The sequence below is a fragment of the Euwallacea fornicatus genome, chromosome 33, assembly GCF_040115645.1.
Source record: "Euwallacea fornicatus isolate EFF26 chromosome 33, ASM4011564v1, whole genome shotgun sequence".
Classification (NCBI taxonomy): Eukaryota; Metazoa; Arthropoda; class Insecta; order Coleoptera; family Curculionidae; genus Euwallacea; species Euwallacea fornicatus.
The window spans coordinates 913,500-939,636 of record NC_089573.1 but is presented as its reverse complement, the minus strand read 5'-3'; the positions used below and the strand labels follow the sequence as shown (position 1 = coordinate 939,636).

Here is a 26,137-nt window from a genome sequence, read left to right as displayed (position 1 = left end):
AGCAGCAGAGGCGTGGTAGTAACCGAGAAGCTGGGTTTCTGGGGCAAGAGCGAGGGAGCGTTGACGGGCTGACCGTGTCCAGACGCCTAAATCGAAGAGGAGGTGCCTCTGATTTTGGGGAGTCCGCGAGTGCTGAGAGCAGGGAATAGATTTTCAACATGTTGCCGTTTCGATTGCTTTAGGACAGACTGATTTTTATTTGTTTTTATTTTGACGCCTTGTTTTCGTAAGGGGTTAGACTAATAGGATTTTTGACAAATGAAGTAAATAAAAATTATAGATTTATATTTTACATAATATGATACAATTTTCTGGTATGGCTTTGCACAAGCGATAACGCATTTTATGTGTAATGAAACTTAAATACTGAACAACGATGGCGTAATGAAAATATGGCTTAAGCACTTTCACACTGAAATAAATAATCTCTTCTCATTCATTTTAAACCAAAAAAGAATCGATAATTTTGCTCCTAGTTCGGAAACAACGAAAAGTGCATTTGGCGCCTGCCTGAGAGACAAAAAATAACTCGCCGAAGACCGTCCCCGTAGCTGCCGTACGTTAAAGATGGTAAGTTTGAGGATGCTAAGGCAGCGACAAGTCGAAGCCTTAAGCAAGCGATTCTTTCCCCCTGGCAGAGCAGTGGATACAAAATTCTTATAAATAAACATTATTTATACAAATAATAATAAGTAACAAATGGAGCAAGTCGTTCGTCGTTAATTTGCTAGCGTTTTTGGGCAGTCAGAGCACTTAGAGCTGACCAGCTGGAACAACATTAAGGGAGAACGCGGCGAAGGTTTCTCCCTTTTTGCCGATGGCTTTGGCTTGGTATTGCCCGATATCATTCGAGTCGCATGATACAATTTGCAATGTGTATCGTTTTCCGTCCGCGGTAAACTTGTATTTGGCACTGCTTTCTTTAATTTGTTTGCCGTCCTTCAGCCAGCTAATTTGCAAAGGTTCTTCTTCAGTCTCAGCGACGAACGTAGCTATTTCGTTTTCTGATACCGTGGCGGAAATCGGGAATGTTTTGAAAACAGGACTCTTGGGCTGTTCCCCGGGAACCATGACGTTTATCGTACAACTGCTGAAGCTCTCTCCAGCATCGTTGAACGCCTCGCAAGTGTACACTCCCGAATCTTCGGGATAAATCTCGGCTATTATCAGCTTGTAGATGTTGGCTTCGTTCACGTATTGGAAGTCCTTGCTGGGCTTGATTTCTTTGTTGTTGTGCAACCAAATTACGTCGAATTTATCGGCTCCGATTATACGACAGGAAATGGTTACTGGTTCCGTGTCTTTTACAAATGCTGATTCTAAATGGCTTACTATCGTCGGGGGTTTGTCTTCAGTTTTCTTTTTACCATTTGTTTGATTTGACAATACTAAAACAGACATAAAACGTAGAGTCTTGAAGATATTTTTCATAATTACAAAATAATTACAGTCACCGCAATTTAGTCAAATTTCGATAGATTAGTTGTACGATATATACAGGGTTGCTCATTAGTGCGTCAAAGTGCGATGTCTCAGTAAATATGAGATGCGCTAAGGAAAATTTGTAAATGTCAATCCTTATGGAATGCGCATGTGCTAAAAATTTTTTTTAACTTTTAGTTGTACCAGTGACGCTCGTACTAATATGCCATTGGATATTTCTAAAAACAAATGTATTTTGAATTTGAGGAAAACGAGAGTGGTATCAATAAAATTTTAGCAACTGGCATCTTCAGAACTATAGTTCCGATGACGATTGTTTGGATAGTTGGATTTTTTTATCTTAAAACAATGTCAACCCCCTGAAGTGACCACTTTTGAATCACCCTGTATCGATTATATTCCAAAAACGATTCATTAAGGAAATGCAAGATGTTAAAGCATTACGATATCAATACGTCATCCAGTATATATGGAAAAAAACACGCATCTGGTTGTTTGGAAAAAAATGCACATAATTTCTTTTATTCGAAAACGGTGCATCTTATGGAAAAATTGGAGATCTATTTTCACAGTCAGCTGAACAATGAATTCGAAATTAGTTTCTATTTTTTGAAAAACCGGTGATTTTTTTTTGCTTCAAAAATTTGCAATGATGTGCTGATATAAATTATGCGCCTTCGGTAGCTAATAATGTTTTCGAAATTTCATTGAAATGTATCAAAGTGTTTTGAAAAAATGTATATTTTTGAATTTTTGAATTTTCGAATTTGATTGTCGAAATTTTTTTAATGAAGCAATTTTGGACCATTTTTTCCTTTTTTCTGCCTATAGCATGAAATTCCTGAAAGAGAAAATTTTCGGCAAAGTTCTCAAAAATACCGTAGGTCTAACGAGCCACAGCAAACCGATATTTCGTCATTGCTTGACCTCGAATTTCTTCTGCCAACTAAACAATGCCCCATCACATATAGAACTATTGATTTATTATTAGTTACGCTTATTGTTTTTACTAATCAAACCGAGATATTTACTTATACTTACTTTTAATACTAAGCTTGCAATTAGTCTCAGCCGCTCCCATTGAATTAGTAGCCTTGCAAACGTATTGTCCCTCGTCTTCAGGATATACTTCGTTTATGTGCAACTTGGCAATTCCATTCTTATATTTGAGATCAATTACTTCAGACGAACTAAGTGGTTTTCCGTCTTTGGTCCAGACAACTTGAGGCTCGGGATCACCCTGTACGTGAGCAGTTAAAGTCAAACTGTCGCCATCGTTTACTGTCAAATCATTAAGTCCTTTCGAGAATTGTGGGGGACCCATTGTCGAATCTGGAGGAACTGATAGACACAAAATAAATTAATTTCCCGTTGGTGCGATGGCAAGTGAACGAAATGGAATGGAATGTTAAAGAGGGCCGAACACACATGGTAAACAGTAAAGGAGCATGCGCGAGCGTTGACTTGCTAGATGCCGGGATGTTGCGCAATGGACTAATAAGCGATGCAAAGGGCTAATTTAGGCGTAAAAACTTGTACGATGCCTTTGGGGCATCAAATTATTTTGCTAAAAAAATACAAATAAATAAAAGCGAGAAACACCATGAATGTCAGGACTTACGTGCAAGTTCTTTTGTAGCACTCCTGGATCTGTTAGGGCTTCCTGTGGAATCCAGACGGCCATATTTCCTAGGAGATTTTTTGTCCCCATCTACGCTCAAATTAGATGCGGAATGGGCCAAACTGTTTGTGCTGGCGTTGGCTGAACGGGGTTGAAGAGGGGCAGGTTTGGTCACTTGTTTCTTTATGGTAACAGGAATTGGAGCTGGCTTAATAGGATTCTCAATATATTTCCTATCTCCAGAATGCAATATCTTCTCAGCCATTTTGGTTTGTTCTTCGGTACTGGTCACTCCTTCAACAATTACAACGCAAGAAGTCTCGTCCTGGCCGTGTTTGTTTGTGGCGATGCAGGTGTATTTGCCGGAATCTGATGGCCTGCATCCGGATATTTCCATGGTAATAACTCCATCAGAATGTGACATTGAATATTCATATTTGCTGAGTTCTCGTTTGTCCTTGTACCATTTCACTGTGGGGAATGGTTTGCCACTAAGGCAGCACAATAATTTACAAGTGTCGCGTTCCTGCATGACACGAGGTCTGAGCAAGAATGTGAAACTGGGTGCGCATTCTTGCTCCTCTTGCCAGAAGGTGTATGGCAGAGGCTCTCGCCTTCTTACTTGAGGTGCCTCGGGTTTGTATTCCGGGACTACTGTTGGTAATGCTAAAAAAATCATTTGTTTTTTTTTTTAATTGAAATCTCATAAAATAAGGAACTTACGTTGCACGTTTAGGAAAACAACCTCTTCTGTAGCTCCATAGTGATTCTCGGCTCTGATAATATATTCTCCACGATCCTGTAACTTGGCTCTGTTAATGACAAAGTAGTAATCATCTCCAGAGTATCGCTTCATGAATTTCACGCTCTGCCGTAGTTCCACATTGTTGTGGTACCAAGTGACGGTGGGCGTGGCACAACCAATGACTCTACAGTAAAATTTAACGCTCTGTCCCTCATAGCAGAAAGCGCTTTGGGGTTTGATGACGAATCTTGGAGCTGCCTGCCTGCGATCTGTGTAAAATTTTTCATTTGAAGCTTATAAAATTGTTAAATAAAATAAAAGAAAATCCATAAAATTATTTATAGATGAAATTAATGAAATCTGAATTTGGCATCTTACCGAAGTACGTGTCGTGAATTTTGTATTTGTCGATTAGCAATTTGCGCAATGAAGAGTATTCTGAAAGGCGGCCAATAGGAAGAGCGAAGGAATCCCAGGCGTCATATTTGGCCCGAATTCTGTCTCGCAAGCTGAGGTATCTGGACTGGTCAATGGTCTTGTTCCTGTCACTGTGGTCTCCAACCAACCAAGCGTGCAACAAGCATTCTTGGGCGGTCATCCTCTTCCTATAAATGATTACATTGCAGCAATCAAATCACATGCATATAGAAAAGGACTCACTCTTTGTTCTTGATCAATAACCTCCTGATAAAGTCCTTTCCTTCCTCTGAAACATTAGCAAAAGCTTCTTCATCGAAGTCCCAATCACACGCTTTAACATTCTTTAAAGTTTCAATATCGTTTTCTCCAGCAAAAGGTGAAAGTCCACTGAGCAGTACATAAGCCAGTACTCCTACAGCCCACATGTCCGTGTAGAAGCCAACAGGTTCGCGTTCAACGATTTCAGGAGCAGCAAATTCGGCGGTTCCAGTAGAAATCTTCACAACTTCGTTAGGGTCTAATTTGGTTGCCAGCCCGAAATCGATAAGCTTAATATTGCTGCCTTTCTTGGTTTGACACATGATGTTTTCAGGTTTGATATCCAAGTGGATGATGTTCTTTTCATGCATGTGTTTAATACCTTCACAAATTTGTCTCATGTAGTTGATGACTTCAGCTTCAGACATGTTGTAGCCCTCAGCCGTGATGCGCTCGAATAACTCTCCTCCAGATAGGAATTCGTAGATGAGCACCATTTCATCATCGTCTTCGAAAGCGTCATGTAAGTTGATGAGTTTGGGATGGTGGAGTTGGTTCATGATGTCTATTTCTTTGCGAATTAGTTCCTTTTCCATAGCGTGGGAAACTGGGATAAATTTGGCGGCGAAGATGTTTCCTGTCTTTCTTTCGCGGCAACGATGGACTACCCCAAATGCACCAGTTCCAATTTCCTCAAGGATGTCATAGTCATCGTAAACACTCCTTGTTTTGATTTCAACAGGTTGAGGCACAAACTTGGAGTAAATATCGAATACGTAGTTGTCGTAGTCTTTGATGGGTTCTTTGTGAGACTCGCGTATCTTTTTACCAGTTTCATCAACTTCGCACTTCCTCTTTTCTTCTTTCTTTTTGGTGGTGTCTTTCATGCTCACCAAAGTGCTCACTTCGGACGCATCGGATCTTCCGTAAATGTTCTCTGCATAAATTCTAAATTCGTATTGGTGTCCTGGAGTTAATCCACTTACGGCCATTGTTGTAAGTCTAGTATTTCCAACCCGAATCCAGGTGGATAATGGGTGTTCTCGTCTCTCGACCATGTAATTGGTAATGTTGCTACCACCATCCCAAACAGGTGCTTTCCAAGATAAAGCCAGCGAGTCTGTTCCAATATTGTCGATAACAGGGAATCTTGGGGGATCTGGACGATCAGCAATTTGGATCTTAATAATCGCAGTGTCTTGTCCAAGTTCATTCTCAGCGGTTATTCTGTATGGGCCACTGTCCAGCTTACTAGCATCTCTGATTGTTAAGATGGCATGTCTGTCCTTTACTTCCACGTGGTAGTGTCCGCCAGATTCGATTACTTCTCCCTCTCGGACCCATGTGATTTTGGGCTTCGGGAATCCAGTGAACGGAATTTTGATAATGACGTTCTCACCTTTGTCAAAATAGGCGCTATCACGGAATCGTGGTGGAATGTTCAGTTTAGGTGCAGCTAAAAGAAAGAGTTTTATTTAGATTTCAGTTTTTAAAAATTTTGAGAAAATTTCGTTTTACTGTAGATCGGTCGGAATTAAAAACATTTTTTTTGGAATTTATTGTTTTTCCTAACGGAACACCCCGAGCTCTTCTAAAGTTCATTTTTGAGTCATTTTCTCTGTCATTTTCTGAGTTAATCGAAGTATCAAAGTGAAAAACAAACACAAAAAATGAAAAAAAAAAACGGTTTGGGCAAAAATCTAGTTCCATATTTATAGAAATATTTGAAGTGTCTGAGATAAAATGCCCTGGTTGCTCCTTTATCTGGATAACTAAAAGATTTTCGAGTAAATATTAAATACAAAATATATTAATAGGTTTTTAGTAAAACTTAAATTTTTTTAGTAATTTTACATTCAGGATGAATCATAATGCGATATCTCGGCGTTAAAAATTCCTGAAATAACTCATAAAACGCGGTATTGTACTATGGTGTTCATTGTTTAACATGATTTTCTAATTTAACCAAAATCCTCTCCACAGTATCACAAAACTTATCAAGTTAAGGCCACCTCTTGTACACTTACTCATTATTAACAACTCAGCTCTAGTAGATTTCACTCCAGCTTTATTGGAAGCTCTGCAAACATATTCGTCAGCATCTTCCCCGAACACATCATGAATAACCAGATGGTGCACCTCTCCCTCGCTGTATATATGGTACCTGGAACCATTGGTAATCTCTCGAGCGCCCTTGTACCACGTGATGGTAGGAGCTGGTACTCCGGTAATAGTGCACTCAAACTTAGCGTTGTGGTTCTGGATGCTTTGAGCATTCTTGAGAGGTTTGACAATTTCCGGTGGTGTGGGTGCTTTGGGATCTTTAATTGTGACTGAAGTTGAGGCTGAGGAAGGCTCGGAGAGGCCTGCGATGTTTTGAGCGAACACCCTGAACTCATATTGGCGTCCTTCGATGAGGTTTGAAATGTTTATCTGAGTCGGAAGGCATATGGCGACATTAACACGTTGCCATGCTAGTTGGCCAACTTCACGTTTATCGATCCAGTAGCCTTGAACTCTGGCTCCGCCATCATTTTCTGGTTTAGTCCATTCAAGATTAACAAAATCTCCTCCTACTTGGGTGACAACTGGGATTCCAGGTGGTGATGGAGGATCAAATGGAGCTTTAGCTCTCACGGGGTTCACTCCCTCTAGAGGAGGTCCCATTCCATTGTCATTCACTGCCATGACCCTAAACAGGTATTCCTGGCCTTCCGTCAATCCTTGGACTGTGAAAGTGGTGTCTCTGCAGGAACTGGATACGGTTATCCAGTGGGTGCCGCTGATGTCTTTGCGTTCTACCACGTAATGGGTTACACGTAATCCTCCGTCGTAGCTTGGAGGTTTCCAGGACAGTGTGCAGGTGTGTTTGGTAATATCAGTAGTTTCTAGAGGTCCATTTGGTGGGCCTGGTAGACCAGTGATGTATACTGGGAAGTTGCCTGAGGCACTACCACTATCGTTTTTGACTGTTAAATTATAAGTGCCAGCGTCAGTTTTCTTAATGTCTTTGATAAAGATAATAATGTAGTCGTCAAATACTGTGAATCTAATATGGGAATCGTCATCAATGACTTTTCCATCTTTACTGAGAACGACATCCAGTGGTTGATCACCAGAATAGTAAATCTTGATCTTGGTGTTGTCGCCTTCGGCAAGATACAGGTCACCAGGGAGGCGTTCAATTCTAGGAGGATCTAAAAAGAATTATTTTTGAAACATTTTCATGCAGGGTTAATAATCTTGGAAATTACAGAAGATATAGATTTTGCGATAATGAGAAATAGCTGAGAAATCCAGACAAGAAAGATTAAGAAAATGGAAGTTAGAAACATGAGAAGGAATAATTCCAAATTTGTCAGCCTTTTAAATTTATGTTCTTCTCGCGGTAATATTCAAGATATGGAAAATTCTATAAAATTCTATATTTTTTCCCATTTAATCTACTATCTTTCCGTTTATTTCATATACTATATACTTACTTCCGATTTTAAGTTGTGCCGTGGTGGTAACAGCTCCCAAAGAGTTGCTGGCCTCACAGGTATAATCGCCTCCATCTACATCCAAAAGGTCAGAAATATGAAGCCACGCAGTGCCTCCTTTGGTCTCAAGCCTAAATCTGCCTCCCAATTGTATCTCTCTTCCATTCTTGAGCCACCTAAAGGTTGGCTCCGGTTTTCCAGTCGCCTCACACTCCAATGAAACAGTTTTTCCCAGAGGAGCAGATGTGTTTTGCAGTCTTCTGAGCCATTCCGGTTTTTCTCCTCCTAGTACTTCGCATACTTTAACTGGAGCAGTAACACTGCTAGGTTCACTCTTTCCTGCGGCATTAAGAGCAGAGATTCTAAATTCATACTCGCAGCCATCTTTCAAACTTAAAACTGTGTAATTAGTATCGGTGACATTGTAGTCGTTGCATTTGGTCCATATAGGACTTCCGATTTCTCGCTTTTCGATAAGGTAGCCAGTGATTCTAGAACCACCATCTGAGCTTGGAGGTTCCCAAGTAAGATCCACATACCCTTTGCCTACGTTGACCACCTTAGGGTCGCGAGGAGGAGATGGGATATTGAATTTGCCCTTCAACTTGAATCTTGAAGATGATGCCGAAGGCTTACTAAAACCAGCCGCGTTCTTAGCCCTAACTCTGAATTCATACTCTTGCCCAGTTACCATATTGTATAGGTCAAATTTATTATCTTTGATTAAATAGTCACTAGCGCTGACCCAATGAGTATCACGCACATCTCTGTATTCAAGTTTATAGCCTTGAATTCTCGACCCACCATCATGGGCCGGTTTGTCCCACACCAAGTTAATGGTATTACTGTCCCAGTCGATGACACGAGGTGGTCCTGGTGGTTCTGGGATAGTGAACGGATATTTCGCTATCACTGGTTCAGCGCTTTCTAACGGGTCGCTAATACCATACTGATTTTCAGCTCTGATTCTGAAGCTGTATTTCTTGTTAGGCTCAAGACTCATTACATCATAATGGGTACTACGCACAAAGCTGCTTACTTTCATCCAAATGCCGCTAGGATCTAACTTTTCTACTATATAGTTTGTTATAGGTGAACCACCATCATCTAATGGAGGTCTCCACGCCAAAGAACAGTTGTCAGGAGTTACGTCGGATATATCTAGGGGACCTTGTGGAGGTTGTGGCCTATCCACTACCAAGACTCTACAAGAAGCTGAGTCCGATCCCATAGAGTTGGTAAGTTTAATAGTGTAGCTGCCTGTATCTGAGCGTTTAGCACTTTTGTTATAGAAAATAGAGGCTATATCGTTAGTCTCCATTTTAATTCTATCATCCCCGCTAATTTCGTTCCCATTAATGGTCCATGTCTCTTTGGGCTTGGGAGTAGCGACATATGGAACTGTAATTCTCAGTTCTTCTCCTGCAATAACGATAATATCTCGAATGCTCAAATCTGAGGTAATTCGTGGTGCTGAAGGAGGTGCTCTGGCACAAATGGCGTCAGACGCTGAACTCCAAGGACCTTGGCCAGCAGCATTGACTGCAGCAACCCTGAACTCATATTCATGGTTTTCTATTAAGTTGATGACTTTCAAATCCAAGTCTGGTATAAGTGCATGAGAGGCTTTAGTCCATTTATCTTCAGTAATGAGACGCTTCTCAACCACATATCCAGTTATCGGAGATCCACCATCATGACGTGGTTTTGTCCATTGAATAGTAATAGAATCCTCGCTGCTGTCAATTCCTCGTGGTGTTCCTGGTGGTCCTGGAGGGTCAAATGGATGTCTGGCACGGATTGGCTCGGAAGTAACTGCGGGCTCTGACTGTCCATACTGATTTTCAGCAATCACTCTAAAGTCGTATTCTTTGCCCAAAGTCAAATTACGAATTCTCACGAAAGGCACGGTAACGTAACCGCTGACCTTAGTCCATGTTGAAGACTTTGCATCTTTCTTTTCAACGATATAGTTAGTAACATCAGCTCCACCATTATCTTTTGGAGGTTGCCAATAAAGCGTAAGCGCGTCACCAGCAAATTCATCAGCCCTCAAGTTCTCTGGAGGTCCGGGCCTGTCAAGGACCTTCACATTGATGGTAGCAGTATCGAAACCTGATGGGTTTTTCAATTGTAGTCGGTATTGTCCGGTATCTGATCGCTTCGAGTTCTTCACAATAATACTGGCATAATCATCAGCCAATTGCGGAAAGACACGACTGTCCGATTCGTCCAAGAGCTTATCATTAGCAAACCAGGAGGCTGTAGGTTTGGGGAAGCCAATGTAGGGCACGTGAATACTAAAGTCTTCTCCGGCTCTCACGGTGATATCACGCACTCCTCCCAAGTCCATACAAGGCTTATTAGGCTGCTCCTCGATCAAAATGGGTGCGCTGGGTCTGCTGGGCTCAGAGTTACCAACATCATTAACCGCAATTACTCGGAATTGGTATTCCTCGCCTTCAGTCAACTTAGGAACTGTATAAACTGTGTCGTTAATTGGGACTGTGTTAACATCAGTCCAGTTTTCAGATCCCTTAGGGCGTTGTTGGAGAATATACCCCCTAAGTTTGGATCCTCCATCGCTCTTCGGCGTTCTCCAAGAAAGCGTAACGCTGTCCTTAGTTATTCTATCAGCTTTTGGTGGCTCAGGAGTAGATGGGGCAAATCTTTGATGTTGAGCAATAATAGGTTCGGTAGGTCTGCTAGGTTCTCCAGGGCCCGCTTCATTAACGGCAGTGACTCTAAATTCATATTTGTTGCCTTCGCGCAAATCTTGCACGGTATATTGCGCATTTGGTGTGGGGTAGTTGTTCACCTTCACCCAATCTCCTCCGCGTTCACGTTTTTCGACTATGTATCCACTAATAGGCTTGCCACCAGTCGATGTAGGTGGGTTCCACTTAAGCGAACAGGAATTGGGGGTATAACCCAGAATTTCTGGTTGGCTGGGAGGACCTGGAGGATCGAAGGGCGACTTGGCAACAACAGGTTTTCCTTCCAGAGGCTCAGACACACCATAGATATTCTCGGCACGCACTCTGAACACGTATTTCTTGCCCTCGGTGAGTCCACGGGCAGTAAAAGATGGTCGGGGGCACACTCCTGGGCATGGACGCCAACTGTCGCTTCCAAATTCTGATATTTCCACAATGTAACCAGTTATGTCACCACCTCCATCATCGTCTGGGGGATTCCATGAAAGAGATATCGTGTCTTGAGTTGTAGATGTATACTGCAGGGGTCCTTTAGGGATTCCCGGTTTATCGACCACGATAACTTCAATGTCGGCCTCATCGGCCCCAAATTCGTTTTTGGCTCTCACTGTGTAGGTTCCGGCATCCGCTCTGTTAGATACTTCCACTCGGAGACGTGTGTGCTCGCTGTTTGTCTCAGTCTGAAATCCCAATCTCTCAGTAAATACCAGTTTCAAGGGCGGGTAGTTCGAGGAGTTTATTATACCGAGAGTCTCTAAAAATTGATTCACTTTTATAGTTAAAAAATGCCTTGGCAAAGGAAAAGTCATCGAAATCTGAAACAGACTCTTCTTGGTAACTTCAAAACAAATAATCAAATTATGAATTTTCAATAAAGAAGAACGAAAATAACGTGTTATAATTAATAATTAAGAATTATTACCGTTATTGCTGTTACCTATAAATTATTAAGTTACGTAAGGGAAAGGAAAATATAAATTTTAATTTATCATAAAGCAAGGAGGAAGTTCAGCCGTTGGTTATATATTCCTAAGGAAGTTTTGACTCTTCAATTTATTTTTAATACATTTTGATATATTATACCTGATGTGAAAATTTTATTGTACTCGCCTTTTAACCTATATGGCGAGTCATCTATTAGAGACACTCGGTATACAGGATGTTCACTTCTGGAGCTCAACCATCGGAATGTTGGTTTCGAACACCCTGTATGTACTTACGTATATTCTGCTGCTCTCAGGAATTTGCAGTTTGTTCTTGATCCAATCAACAGATGGAGCTGGAGCTCCCGATAGAGGAATGTCGATGTTAATCGGCTCTCCTGCGCGCACCTTGATCTTTCTCCCAATAATTCCGTCCAACCATAATTTTGGTTTTTCTGCACAAATCTCGAAATAAATCCAAGTAAAATTTAAAAAATCCATTACCTTTCATGGGCTTGGCGATAAATACGTTAGAAGTCTCGCTGGGTTTTCCATTTCCTGCCGCATTAACTGCTGAAACCCTGTATTCGTACGCATGTCCTTCTTGGACTCTGTCGTCGTAATAATCCTGTCCTCTCACTGGTTCCTTGTTCAATTTAACCCAACGACCAGTGGCGCGGTCACGGCGTTCCACGTCATACCCAACAATAGGTGAACCACCGTTGCTAATAGGTGCCGACCATTTGATTTTAATGTGGTCTTTATCGCTGTCAACCAGCTCGGGCTTGCCCGGTTTTCCAGGTACATCTATATAATGACAGTTATCGTTTTTTCACAAATTATATAGAAAAACTCTACCGTATTGGTTTTTAGCAACAACTGGTTTTTCCGTCTCCAAAGGATCGGAACGTCCCTGTAAGTTCTCAGCAAATACTCTGAACTCATATTTGGTTCCTTCCAGAAGTCTCGGTACAACCGCGTGGTTATATTTGGGGTTAACGTAGTTCACAGCAGGCACCCATCCTCCGCCATGGGTCAAGTCTCGTTTTTCAATCACGAAGCCTCTGCAGAATTAAGTCTTGCGCATTTTGATGCGACTCATCCAGACAACTTACGTAATTTCGCTTCCTCCATTATCCTTTGGAGGTTTCCAGGATAGCGTTACGCTCTGAGCGGTAACTTCTTCATATTCCAGAGGACCTTCTGGAGGTCCCGGGCGGTCTAAAGATAATAATTAGAAGAAAATCTTGAAATTCTTCAGTAATACTTACCAAGCACGGTAACTTGGAACGAACCCTCGTCGATACCAGAATTATTTTTAATCAAAAGGTGGTACAAGCCACTATCTGAGCGCTTAGCATTAACCGTATGAATCACAGTGTGATACCCTATAGAAGTAATAGTTGTGCGTTCATCTGCAGCCAATGATTTGCTTCCCACCGTCCACGTGGCCTCCGGACAGGGCTCTCCAATGAAATCAATGTCAATGTGCAGAATAAGTCCCGCTTTAATGCGGATGTCGTTCAACGGGGTCTTGATCTTGGGAGCCACTAAAGAGAGTACAATAATACAAGCTTCTTACAAATGATGTAATCTTACAGAATCTAGCTTTAGCAGTGACTACATCAGATGGTTCTGAAGGTTCACTCTGACCCGCTGTATTCGCTGCGATTACTCTAAACTCGTAGTCTTGGCCCTCAGTTAAATCCGGCACGGTGCAAGTATTCTTCTTTGCAGGTACGTGGACGGCATTGGTCCAGTACGGACTACCTTTCTCTTTCTTTTGAACAATGTATCCTGTAATAGGAGATCCACCGTCGTTTTTAGGAGGAGTCCATTCCAGATCTACATGGTCTCTATCCCAATCGGTAATCGCTGGTTTGCCAGGGGCACTGGGTTCATCTGTAAGAGAACATGTTAAAGCCGCATTAATCATTATAAACTTTATGATGCTTACCAAATTCGTTCTTAGCGATGATGCTCCTGGTAGTTTCCAAAGGTTCAGATTCACCAACTGCATTAACAGCCTTGACACGGAAATAATACTCCTTCTTGTGAATCAGTCGTGTGATGTCATGCGAAGGTATGGTAGACATACCAGCATCTGACCAAGTGCCTCGTGAAACGTCCATTTTCTCGATTACATAATGCAATATAGGTGATCCGCCGTCATCAAGTGGTGGTTTCCAGGCAATTCTCGCGCTTTCTTTGGTCACACAGCTCACATCGAGTGGTGGTTGTGGCGGTCCCGGTTTATCCAAGACCGTAACTTGTGCTGAGGCGGTGAAACTACCGGAATCATTTGTGAGCGTTAAAGTGTATCGCCCAGTATCGCTACGCAAGGCTGAAGTAACGTCAAATGACAATTTGTTGTTAAAAACTGCAAAGTCCACGCGATCATCCGCAATGATTTCTTTGCCATTTACGGTCCATTTTGCTGTAGGTTTGGGGGCAGCCTCGATGGGAATGTTCCATCCGAACCTTTGACCAACTTTAATGGTAATATCTTGAAGTAAAGATTTATTGAACGATGGGGCCAAAAATCTGGGTTTGGCAATAACAGGCACAGAGGCTTCGCTGGGTTCACTGTTGCCTCCTTTGTTTACGGCGATTACTCGGAATTCATATTCTTCACCCTCGGTTAAGTTGGGCGCAGTTGCCTTTGTGGTGTTTCCTGGTACTCTTACCGCTTCTTCCCAGATTCTATAAAGGAATTATAGAAGCTCATTTGTTAGTTATCTATGAGGAGTTTTGGAAAAAAGGGTTGCTCTTGTGGCATTAACTCAAATTATGAACAAAATTTTAATCCCTTTAAAGTATCCCTTAATTGCGTCCAATCGACGATGCACGTAGCGAAACAGTATTCTTCTTTCCCTATGATCCACTGATGAATGACTGCGTTTTTCGCGGATATGCATTTTATAAATATTATAAGCGAATTATTTATTATTTATAATTAATCATCGAATTAACTCATTCTGTTATACCATAACAGTACATTTGTTCCAAAACTTTAGAAATCATATTTCCATAAGTGCACTTTCAAAAAACATTATAACAAGGTTCTCTTCATCATTTGATTTGCTCTATATCCCCCATCTTTTTCTGGAACACCTCGTATATTAAATAAATACTTACCCATGTTTTGGTCTCTTTTCAATAATATATTCAGTAATAGGAGCGCCTCCATCTTTCCTCGGTGGAGTCCATTCGAGATCCACATGGTCCTTGTCCCAATCCGTTGGTTTAGGCGCTCCAGGCCTATCAGGCTTGCTGAAGGGATCTTTGGCTGTAATGCTTTCCAGCGTAGTCAAAGGTGCGGATTCTCCCTGTTTATTAATAGCTCGTACTCTGAACTGATAGTCGTGGCCCTCTGTTAAATTGGGAACCCTCATGGATGTTCCAACGGATTCTCCAACGGGTACCCATCTCATATTTTCTGTATCTAGTTTCTCGACTTGGTAGTGGGAAATTTCGGAGCCTCCATCGTCTTTTGGTGGTCGCCAATGTAGATTTAAGGAGTTCTTGGTGACATTGTCGGCTGTCAAAGGTCCTTCTGGGGGAGTAGGAACATCCAGAACAGTAACTTTAACAGTTTCTGTGTCTCGCCCGTTGACATTCTTGACTGTGAGAGTATAAGGACCACTGTCAGCCCTTTGAGCGTCGGTGATCTTAATTTGGGTCCGGTAGTCTTCATTGGTGATCTTGACTCGGTCGCTAACAAACAAAACGTTTTCTTTGTGTTTCCATTCTTTGGATGGCGGTGGTTCTCCAATAATAGGAACATTAAATTCAATGGATTGTCCGACTTTAACCTTAAGGTCTGAGAAGGAGTTTCTGTCAATTTTAGGTGGTACTGAAAAATGAATTTTAGTTTGTTTGATTTATTAAGCAAGCAAATGACTTACGATTTTTAGGTCTGGCTACATGAATCTTAGAAGCATCACTAGGTTCTCCTGGACCAGCTTTGTTTACGGCCCTAATCCTGAACTCATAAGGTGTTCCCTCAATGAGGTCATCAACTTTTCCTCTGGTAACATCTCCGTCGACTTCAGCACACTTCTCCCAATTGGGATTGAATTTGTCACGTTTTTCAATAACATAACCAGTAATTGGTGATCCTCCATCGCTTTCTGGGCGATCCCATTTGAGTTCAACAAAGTTGCTATCATAATCGACGATTTCAGGAGCGCTGGTCTTGCCAGGTTCATCGAATGGATTCTTAGCTTCGATAGCTTGAGCTGTTGTTAATGGCTCAGATTTGCCTTGGCGATTTTGAGCACGCACTCTGAATTTATATTTATGGCCAGGTACCAGACCATCTACTGTCATGGAAGTCTGCGGACCATCAGTTTCTCCTACTGGAACCCAGCGGCCGCTTGCTTCGTCCATTTTTTCAACAACATAGTTTTCGACGGGTTGTCCACCATCATCTGCTGGAGGTCTCCAGTTAAGTTTGCATCCATTTGCGTGTACATCTGACACTTTAAGTGGACCACCTGGAGGGCTTGGCACATCCAAGACTGTAACTTCCACTTCTGCAATATCTTTCCCATTGTCGTTTTCAGCGGTAATTGTGTAGGTACCACCGTCGCTCCTTGTAGCGTTCTTGACTGATATCTTAGTGTTGTAGTCAGCATGTTGTACCTTGCAGTTGGGTCCTGATTTCACTTCCTTACCCTTAAGCAACCATTTCGTAGTAGGCATAGGTTCTCCACTAACTTTGACGTCATAGGCGAAGGCTTGACCAGCGCGGACTTTAATTTCAATCAAGTTAGTCCTGTCTATTTTTGGTGCCATGTTGCGTGCCTTAGCTATTATCGTGGGTGTCTCATTGCTTGGATCTCCAGGTCCCGCGGCGTTAACTGCTTTCACACGGAATTGGTACGGCTGACCCTCGATTAGATCAGGCACGGTAGCCTTCAGTTGATCAGCAGGTACCTCAAGAGCCTTTTCCCAATCTCCAAATTTGTCTTTCTTTTCGATGATGTAGCCAGTAACAGGGGCACCTCCGTCCTCTTTTGGAGGAGTCCAGGCCAAGTCCACATGGTCCTTATCCCAGTCGGTTGCTTTTAGATGTCCGGGTGGACCTGGTTCATCGAACGGATTTTTGGCGATGATGCTCTCTTCTGCTTCCAGAGGTTTTGATTCGCCTTCGGCGTTTACAGCGGATACCCTGAATTTATATTCGTGGTTGGGTGTAAGACCTGTGACCTCGAAATCTGAAATTCAAATATGTTTGTTAATAATTGCGCCCAAAACACAAAATAAAATTTTAACATATTCCGAACTAAAAAAGTTAGTTCAAAATGATTTTTAATACATTACAGTGCGGTACCAAGTAAACCTTCATTATTTTTTTGAAAAAGCGCTAAATTTCGTCATAAATCTGATTGCGCAAAAAATCACAAATGACAATATTGAAATACCCTGTATATTATTGGATATTTGTATATACCGATTTGCACATATTTCCTAAATATGCACGTTTTGACTATGACCCTTTTCGTACTTCTGACAACTGGAAGTTTTAACAACGAAAATCCGAGGAAATAATATTTCACCTTTCTTGTTTCGACTTGTCAAGACGAATTTAAATATCCAATTTGACAGATTCAAAAAATGTCAAATATTTTGACATAATGTCAAATATTTTGACATAATGTCAAACAGAGGAAAATATGTCATCGGGTAGATTTTCAAAAGTTGAGTTAAATATGTTGATCTGTCTGGTGGTATTGGGATGGTATCTATTTATAATTGATTTTTTCAAATTACTTACTTGGTTCGGGGGCTCTTCCACATGGTACCCAGCAGCCAGTCTCCGGGTCCATTTTGTCAACCTGATAGTATTCAATAGGAGTGCCTCCATCATCCTTCGGACGTTTCCACTTCAATCTACATCCGTTTTTATTGACGTCAGATATCTGTAGAGGTCCCTGAGGAGGTGTAGGTTTGTCAGTGACAGTAACGTTAATTGTATGAGTGTCTTTTCCGGAGCTGTTGGATGCAGTGATCGTGTATTGGCCAGTGTCATCTCTAGTAACAGGGCGGATGGCGATCTTAGTACTGTAATCTGGATTGTCGATGGTTGTTCGTTTGTCGTTCTTCAACGTAATTCCATTGTAACGCCATTCAACGTTCGGTGGAGGTTCACCGATAATATTGGCTTCAAATTTAAGGGGAGAACCTGCGGATACTGTGACGTCGTGCAGATAGCGACGGTCAATTTTAGGAGCCACTGAAATTATAATATTTTTTAATTTATCAAAAAAAGTCACTCAAATATTCAAACTTACAAAATCTGGGTTTGGCGGTAAACACTTTGCTGGCGTCGGACGGAATACTGGTACCGGCAGCATTAACAGCGATGACTCGGAACTGATACTCATTTCCTTCAACCAACCCAGTTACTGTAGCCTTAGGCGCATCACTGGTGGTTTCCACAGCTTTCTCCCAAAGGGGGCTATATTTATCTTTCATTTCAATGATGTAACCAGTGATAGGGGAGCCTCCGTTTGAACTTGGTTCAGTCCACTTCAAGTCGACGTGGTTTGCAGACCAGTCTTCAGGTTCGGGAGTACCTGGTTTTCCAGCGGTAGCTAAATAATAACATAGTATTAAGTTTGCCAAAAATAACATGAAATAATTTACTGTAAGGATCTTTAGCGGTAATAGTCCCGATCGTTTCCAGAGGCTCGGACTCTCCCTCTTTATTGACGGCCTTAACTCTGAACTTGTAATCGTGACCGGGAATAAGTCCGTCTACTTGCATTTCAGGAACTGCCCCCGTAGTTTTTCCCACAGGAAGCCAAATTCCAGTTTCAGGGTCCATTTTTTCCACTACGTAGTTTTCTATAGGTTCTCCACCATCGTCTTTGGGTCTCTTCCATTTGAGCGTACATCCGTCCTTGTGGATATCAGAAACTTCTAATGGTCCTTCAGGCTGTCCCGGTTTAGCTAAAAGCTCTTGGATTTAAAATACGAAATTTCAATAGATTACTTGTGCTTACAAACTACAGTTATTTCAATTTCAGCTTGATCTTGTCCATATTTGTTAACTGCGACAATTTTGTATACTCCAGTATCCTTGCGTTCGGGTTTGTCGTTGAAGAACTTGGAGTTATACGGCACATCGTCGATACGCTTATGGCCAGCATTGGTAATAGTACGACCTTCTTGGTACCATGTGACATCGGGAGCCGGTTCACCACTAATTTTTACGTCCAAGTAAATAGGTTCTCCTTCCTTTACAGTTATGTTGCGTAGATTGCGACGATCGATTTTAGGCGCCACTGTTAAGTAAAGGTTAAATTGAGGTTTTTTAAGCTGCATAAGACTTACATTTCCTAGGTTTAGTAATAACAGACTTGGAAGCTTGACTGGGCTCTCCAGGTCCGGCAGCATTAACTGCCCTAACACGAAATTCGTATTCGACGCCTTCATCCAAGTTGTCTGCAGTTCCCTTGGTTTCAAAAGGTCCTGTTTCGCCGGCCTTAACCCACTTCGGTGAGCCTTTTTCCCTCTTTTCGATGACATATCCGGTGATTGGAGATCCACCATCATTAGTTGGTGGAGTCCATCTTAAGTCAACATGGTCCTTGTCCCAGTCTACTACTTCAGGAGTTCCAGGAGCACCGGGTTCATCAAATGGATTCTTAGCGACGATGGTCTGCTCCGCTTCTAGAGGTTCAGATTCGCCTTCTGCGTTTACAGCGGAAACCCTGAATTTATATTCATGGCCTGGTTCCAAGTTGTTTAGTTCAATTTTAGGTTCTTTAGAACGGCCAGCTGGAACCCAACGACCTACCTCCGGGTCGAATTTCTCTACTTGATAGTAATCGAGAGGTACACCTCCGTCATCCTCTGGAGGTTTCCATTTCAGGGTGCAACCTTCTTTGTGAACATCACTAACCCTCAGGGGCCCTTCAGGCTTGCCTGGTTTATCGAGGACTTTGATCTCGATACTAGCCTCGTCTCTTCCAGAGCTATTTTCAGCCTTCAAAACTAAGGTTCCGGTATGTTCTCGTTTGGCAACAGGGATCACAAGTTTGGTTCTATAATCTTCAAGGTCCACGTTAATGTCATCCCGCTTTTCAATACGGGCTTTGTTGAGGAACCAGGTTTTTGATGGTGGAGGTTCACCTGACACTTTCACATCCAATCTAATGTGCTGTCCAGCTTTAACCGTGATATCTCTAAGAGTAGATCGGTCAATTTTCGGTGGTACAAATCTATCTTTAGCAGTTATAGTATCAGAGGGCGGTGAAGGTTTGCTTTCTCCACCTTTGTTCACAGCTTTAACGCGGAACGAATACTCTTTCCCTTCTTGCAAATCAGGCACTCTAGCCTCGGTTTTATTTCCTGGAACCTCCACTGCCTTGTGCCACTTTCCAGTAATAGGATCTTTCTTTTCAATAATGTATTTTTCCACTGGTGCTCCGCCGTCATTTTTAGGCGGGGCCCATTTAAGGTCTGCATGGTCCTTTGACCAATCTTTCAACTCAGGTTTTCCAGGAGAATCTGGTTCCGTATAAGGATTCTTGGCGGTAGTAGGCTCATCGGTCACCAGGGGCTCAGATTCACCTTCAGAATTCACAGCTTTAACTCGGAATTGATAGTCTTTGCCTTCATTAAGACCGGTAACATCCGCTTCAGGGGTTTTGGTGGTGGTTACTGGTACCCATCTACCCGACTCTACGTCCATACGTTCTACGACGTAGCCAGTAATAGGTTCTCCTCCATCATCTTCAGGAGCTTCCCACTTAAGTTTACAACCCTCTGCGCTAACATCTGATACTTTAAGCGGACCCTTAGGTTTAGCAGGCTTAGTTACCACTGAAACTTCTACTTCTACGGTATCAACTCCAGAGTCATTTCTTGCAGTAACAATATAGGTTCCAGTATCACTACGCTGCACCTTTTGCAAAACGAAACTAGTGTGATAATCTTCATTGTCGATTTTCAACCTGTCGTTGTTCTTAAGTGTTTGATCTTTCAGAGTCCAAGTGACGGTCGGTGGAGGTTCACCCTTAACGTCAGCATCTAACCGAAGCAGTTGACCGGGACGCAGTACCTTCTTGGTGAGATTTTTGCGATCGATTTTAGGAGCCACTATGAAGGGAAAAATTGATTAAGGTAAGTACCATAAAACTGTTATAGTAAATTGAAATTCAAGCTGCCGCCTATTACAACAATGATGTTTGCATGCGGAAATGTCGGTCTCGAAGCTTAATGCGAAAATTAAGTATTTTGGCATATACAGGGTGTCAAAAAACTCTGGAATAATATTAGTATATCGAAAAGTATTTGACGGAATTTAACACGTTGATAGACAGTACTGATCTACCAACAATTTCAAATTGTTGTTGCGCAACACCTAATTTTGCTGCAGTAAGATGGAAAGATCTTATAAATTCACTTCTGCTAGGACTGTTTTGTCCCTGCCCAATTATGGGTTATTTCACCAATACTGCCCCACGGGATCATAAAATTGCTTAGGGCATCGTCACTATTTATAGTGAGAATGGCACGTTCGCTTGGGGGGGCATTATCAGTGTAGCTGTGTCATGTAAAGAAATTCAGTAGCGTGGTTACTTTTAAGGGCTGCTGTTGCCCCTGTGCGATTTATGGCTATAGCAGTACTGAGCCGCAGAATTGCAAAAGTATCATTTTAGAAGACAATTTGTGTCCAAAAACAGGGCCATACATGCAGGGCATTTCAAATTCGACCCCTACCATCGGGATTTTAGAAACTGGGGGAGGTATGAAAAAGTTCAAATGAGAGCAAAATTGCGTAATTTAGCTCTTGATAAAGTGTCGTTTTCAAAATTTGAACCTTCGGAGCGCTCCTGAAGATTGTCGAAAAAACTAAAAATTGGATATTTCGTTTTTATATTTTGTAGCGTTATTTGATAAGGAAATCCAGAACCGCAAGCACATTTTCATTGTCACCTTTTCTCAGCTACACCATGAAGTTTTCAGATTTGTCATCCGACGTTTCGTCTTCCGGCCACCATCATCTACTTTTTTTCCTTATGAGCCCCACAAAATGGATTTTTCGACAAAAAAACAATCGGGTGGCAAATCGGAAAACGTCGTCTTATAGTTGAGAAAAAGTGGCCATGAAAATGTGCTTGTGGTCTTGGACTTCCTTGTGGAGTAACTCTAAAAAATAGAAACGAATGTTCAAATTTTGAGCTTCTTTCAGATATCTTCGAAAGTACTCGAAAATTTTGGTCAAGTGCTAAATTGCGCAATTTTTGCTACACTTAAACTTCTTGGTATCTCCTCTAGTTTCCGCGATCCTAATGGTTAGGGTTGAATTTGGAAAACCCCGTATACATGGAATTAATAATTTAAGTTGAGGAATTTGTGAAGTCCATGTCTTTCTGGACCGTCCGGTACTACCTGTTTTAAACTTTGTTCTGTAACTGTTGTTTGCCTCTCTTATAAATAATATTTTCGGTTAGATATCTAACCGAAGCCCTATTGCTAGATATTATTAACCAATCACTGACGTGTACAAAGGGGATAAACTTACAGAATCGGGGTTTGGCAATAACAGGTTTTGAAGGATCGCTAGGCTCGCTCGGTCCGGCCTTGTTCACCGCCACAATTCTGAACTCATACTCATGACCTTCTTCGACTGAGTCCACGCGACCAGCGGTTTGGTCTCCCGGTACTGTAGCCGCGTCAACCCAACCACGACCAGCCTTATCGTGCATTTGGATAATATATTTCTGAATAGGAGCTCCGCCGTCGCTTTCTGGAGCTCTCCAGGCAAGTTCCACGAAGTCCTTATCCCAGTTTTTGAGATCTGGACGGCCGGGTTTGGTCGGTTCATCTAAAATCATTACGTTAGACTTACGGCAAAGACTATGAAAGGTTGCATAACTTACCAAATGGATTTTTAGCAATAATAGACTTTTCAGTCTCAAGAGGCTCAGATTCTCCTTCTTTGTTAACAGCTTTGACTCTGAATTTGTAGGGTTTTCCCTCCTGTAAGCCAGTAATATTAGCTTCAGGTTCGGTACTCCTACCGCAAGGTATCCATTGTCCAGTGAGAGGGTCAAGTTTCTCAATTTCATAGTGGTCAATTGGACTTCCACCGTCATCATCAGGTTTTTTCCATTTGAGCTTGCAGCCATGTTTAGTTATATCGGAAACATCCAGTGGGCCTTTAGGCGAGCCTGGCTTGCCCAGCACGGAAATTTCTACGTCTGCTTGATCTTCGCCAACTTCATTCTTGGCGATAATGGTATACTTTCCAGATTGCGCCCTTTTGGAGCGGAGCACGAACAATTTGGTGTTATAGTCGATATTATCGATTTTCAACTCTTCAGTCGATTCAATCTCTTTACCCTCATAGAGCCAGGTGACAGTCGGTGGAGGTTCTCCCTGTATGTTGATATCTAAGCTTATGGAAAGCCCAGCTTTCACAGTTAAAGGATTTAGATTTGTGCGGTCGATGAGCGGTTTAACTGAAATATCAAATAGGGGATGAAATGCGATATAATCAGAAATAACGTAAGTTTTTGAGAAGAAAATTAACATAACTAAATTAATATTTTAAATATGACGGAAGATTTGAAAAATTTTCATTCTTTAATCTCTTTAAAGTTATTATACGTTACGATCTTTTACTTACGCCATCTCGCTTTAGCTGTATGCCAGTTGGTTTGTTCGGATGGTTCTGACGGTCCAGCCTTATTGACTGCCCTCACTCTGAACTTGTATTGGTTGCCTTCTTCCAATTTACCAACCGTACCTTGACATTGTGGTCCCACTTCAGCAACCTTGGCGAATTGCCCAGTGAATTTATCCATGGCTTCAATGATGTATCCTGTAATGGGAGTTCCACCATCTCTGACAGGTTTGTCCCACTTAAGTTTGACTGAGTGCTCATCCCAGTCTACGATTTCCGGCATTCCTGGCGCAGAAGAGATATCATATGGGTTTTTAGCAAGGGTGGCAGTGTCGGTTTCTAAGGGTTCGGATTCCCCTTCCTCGTTAACTGCTTTCACCCTAAAGTTATATTTTTTGTTGGGTTCTAATCCAGTGATCTCGTGATTAGTCTTATCAGCGTCGACAAATCCTGCCGGAACCCATCTGCCTGTTTGAGTGTCCTGCTTCTCAACGACGTAGCCGGTAATGGGCAAACCACCATCGTCCTTTGGTTTGTCCCATTTCAACTTACACCCTTCTTTATGTACGTCACTCACTTCCAACGGGCCTTCAGGTTTACCTGGTTTATCCAAGATAATAACCTCCACAGGAGCTTCGTCAAATCCTGAATCATTTTCAGCTCTGATTGTGTAAGTACCGGTGTCTTTTCGCTTAGTGTCGCTAAGCGTCAATTTGGTATTGTAATCTTCGTTTTCGATTTTCACATTTGAACCCTCGAGGGGTTTATGAGCAAAGCTCCATGTGCAGGTCGGTGGCGGTTCACCCTGCACATCCACGTCAAACTTCACCAATTGACCTGCGCGCACTTTTACAGTGTGAAGTTTTTCTCTATTAATCAGAGGTCGCTCTAAAAAATAAATAATTAGGATGAATTAGAAAATATATAATTAACTTACTATGTCTGGCCTTGGAGACGTGTTGACCGGTAGCATCAGATGGTTCTCCAGGTCCGGCTTTGTTTACCGCTCTTACACGGAATTGATAAGTATTTCCTTCTTTAAGACCGGGAACTCTCGCATCGCAAGCAGGGGACTATAAATACAGTATGTTTCCTGAAAAAGTTGATCTCGTTGCAAATCAAATACTTACATCAGTACTGAGAATTTCATCCCAAGAAGTGGAGAATTTCTCTTTCTTCTCAATAACATATCCAGTAATTGGAGCGCCTCCCGAGCTTTTGGGTGCAGTCCATTTAAGATCTACACGGTCAGCATCCCAATCCACGATTTCTGGAGTCCCAGGTTTTCCAGGAATGTCATATGGGTTCTTGGCAATAATGGAATTTTCTGTTTCCAGAGGTTCAGATTCGCCTTCGTCGTTTACGGCCTTCACTCTGAAGTCATATTCATGACCTTCAGTTAATCCTTTCACATCCATTTCCGTATCATTTGGTCCGGTACGTCCCACTGGTACCCATTTTCCAGTGGCTTTATCAAGCTTTTCAACTACGTAACCAGTAACGGGTTTGCCACCATCATCTTCAGGTTTGTCCCATTTCAGCTTGCAGCCACTCTTGGTGATGTCGGACACTTTCAATGGTCCCTTCGGTTTTCCCGGCGACGCTAAAGTGTGACAAACGTAGAGAGTTTATTCAGAAATACACAATATGACTTACAAAGCACTGTTATTTCTACTTCGGCCTCATCTTGACCGTGCTCATTGACGGCCTTGATCTTATACAATCCAGTGTTCTTACGGACAGAATTCGTGATATTTAGTTTGGTGTTATAGTCTACGTTTATAATTTCGATGTTTCCTTCAGACTTCAACTCTGTGTCTATTTGGAACCACGTACAGGTCGGTGGGGGTTCTCCCCGGACGTCGACATCGTATTTGATGGGTTTGCCAGCCCGTACTATTATGGGCTTCAGATTGGTCCTGTCAATTCTAGGCTTAACTGAAGGAAGAAACAACACAAATATTTAGTGGAAATTGTGATCTGTTTAGAGAGTTTTGGCCTCAATTTTAGTGCTTGATCTTTAAATTTAATTATTTACAAGGATCAAGGACTAATTATCTATATTAATCAACCTTTTGGAGTGATGACGTGGCTCATGTGAAAAAAATCTGTCACTCCTTAGCGATTGAAGAAAGAAGGAGAAATTTCAAAATGTTCCACAGATTTTTCAATATTCACCCCTTATGTGTTTTAGTTCGTCGTTGATTTTCATTTTTCTACTCTTTTTACCTGTTTAGGTTCCGAAGACAGTGACCGATACGTCGTCGCGACGTCGACAAGCACTTTCGTCTCAGGACTTAGTAACATGTAAATATTTATCTCACTAGATTTTTTTTGCACTACCCCGCATCAATAACTCCCATTGGTGCAAGATACGTTATCCCCCCCCTCCCCCCCTCCCCATCGATTCAGCAACGAAAAAAAAATTGGTAAAGGAAAAACAATTCGCTCGACTTTATTTAACGTTAATAATTGACGAAGACTGGAATTGCCATAGAAACACTCAGGATTTAAGGTTGATTAATTGATTTGTGAATACAACTTACGAGATCTGTGCTTGATTATCTGCATTTGGGACGCGTCCGAGGGCTGGCCGGGACCAGCCTTGTTCACAGCCTTCACTCGAAATTGGTACTCTCCTCTTTCTTTGAGGTCTTCGACGCGTGCCTGCAATTGATCTCCCGGCACTTCAATTGCTTTTTCCCAATCCGGCTTAAACTTGTCTTTCTTCTCTATTATGTATTTCTCGATAGGAGCACCGCCATCGTTCGCTGGAGGTGTCCATTTCAAGTCGACGCCCTTATTGTCGTAGTCAACAATTTCTGGAGTGCCTGGTTTGCCAGGTTCGTCTAAAATGATCCGATTTATGTGTTAGTAGTGA

At 42.0% G+C, this 26,137-nt stretch overlaps 1 protein-coding gene across 14 annotated transcripts in view; it reads right to left on the bottom strand.

The window, feature by feature from the left end:
* Positions 1 to 268: 268 nt before the first annotated feature.
* Positions 269 to 26,137, bottom strand: part of bent (projectin protein bent) — a 51,156-nt gene continuing 25,287 nt past the window's right edge. For 13 of the 14 annotated variants that reach the window (XM_066299380.1, XM_066299390.1, XM_066299379.1 and 10 more), the window contains 29 exons: positions 25,803 to 26,105; positions 24,913 to 25,194; positions 24,387 to 24,859; positions 24,194 to 24,329; positions 23,260 to 24,144; positions 22,511 to 23,092; positions 22,153 to 22,455; positions 18,954 to 20,723; positions 18,623 to 18,904; positions 18,264 to 18,569; positions 17,909 to 18,211; positions 17,392 to 17,850; positions 15,518 to 16,831; positions 14,748 to 15,465; positions 13,567 to 14,312; positions 13,209 to 13,511; positions 12,881 to 13,159; positions 12,725 to 12,830; positions 12,468 to 12,673; positions 12,114 to 12,416; positions 11,907 to 12,064; positions 7,970 to 11,366; positions 6,515 to 7,684; positions 4,470 to 5,943; positions 4,188 to 4,414; positions 3,788 to 4,078; positions 3,065 to 3,730; positions 2,485 to 2,784; positions 269 to 1,388 (listed from right to left, as the gene is read on the bottom strand). In XM_066299380.1, the coding sequence (XP_066155477.1) occupies positions 754 to 1,388; positions 2,485 to 2,784; positions 3,065 to 3,730; positions 3,788 to 4,078; positions 4,188 to 4,414; positions 4,470 to 5,943; positions 6,515 to 7,684; positions 7,970 to 11,366; positions 11,907 to 12,064; positions 12,114 to 12,416; positions 12,468 to 12,673; positions 12,725 to 12,830; positions 12,881 to 13,159; positions 13,209 to 13,511; positions 13,567 to 14,312; positions 14,748 to 15,465; positions 15,518 to 16,831; positions 17,392 to 17,850; positions 17,909 to 18,211; positions 18,264 to 18,569; positions 18,623 to 18,904; positions 18,954 to 20,723; positions 22,153 to 22,455; positions 22,511 to 23,092; positions 23,260 to 24,144; positions 24,194 to 24,329; positions 24,387 to 24,859; positions 24,913 to 25,194; positions 25,803 to 26,105 (18,377 nt within the window). In that variant the 3' untranslated portion in view covers positions 269 to 753. The other variant, XM_066299388.1, reaches the window with a different exon arrangement.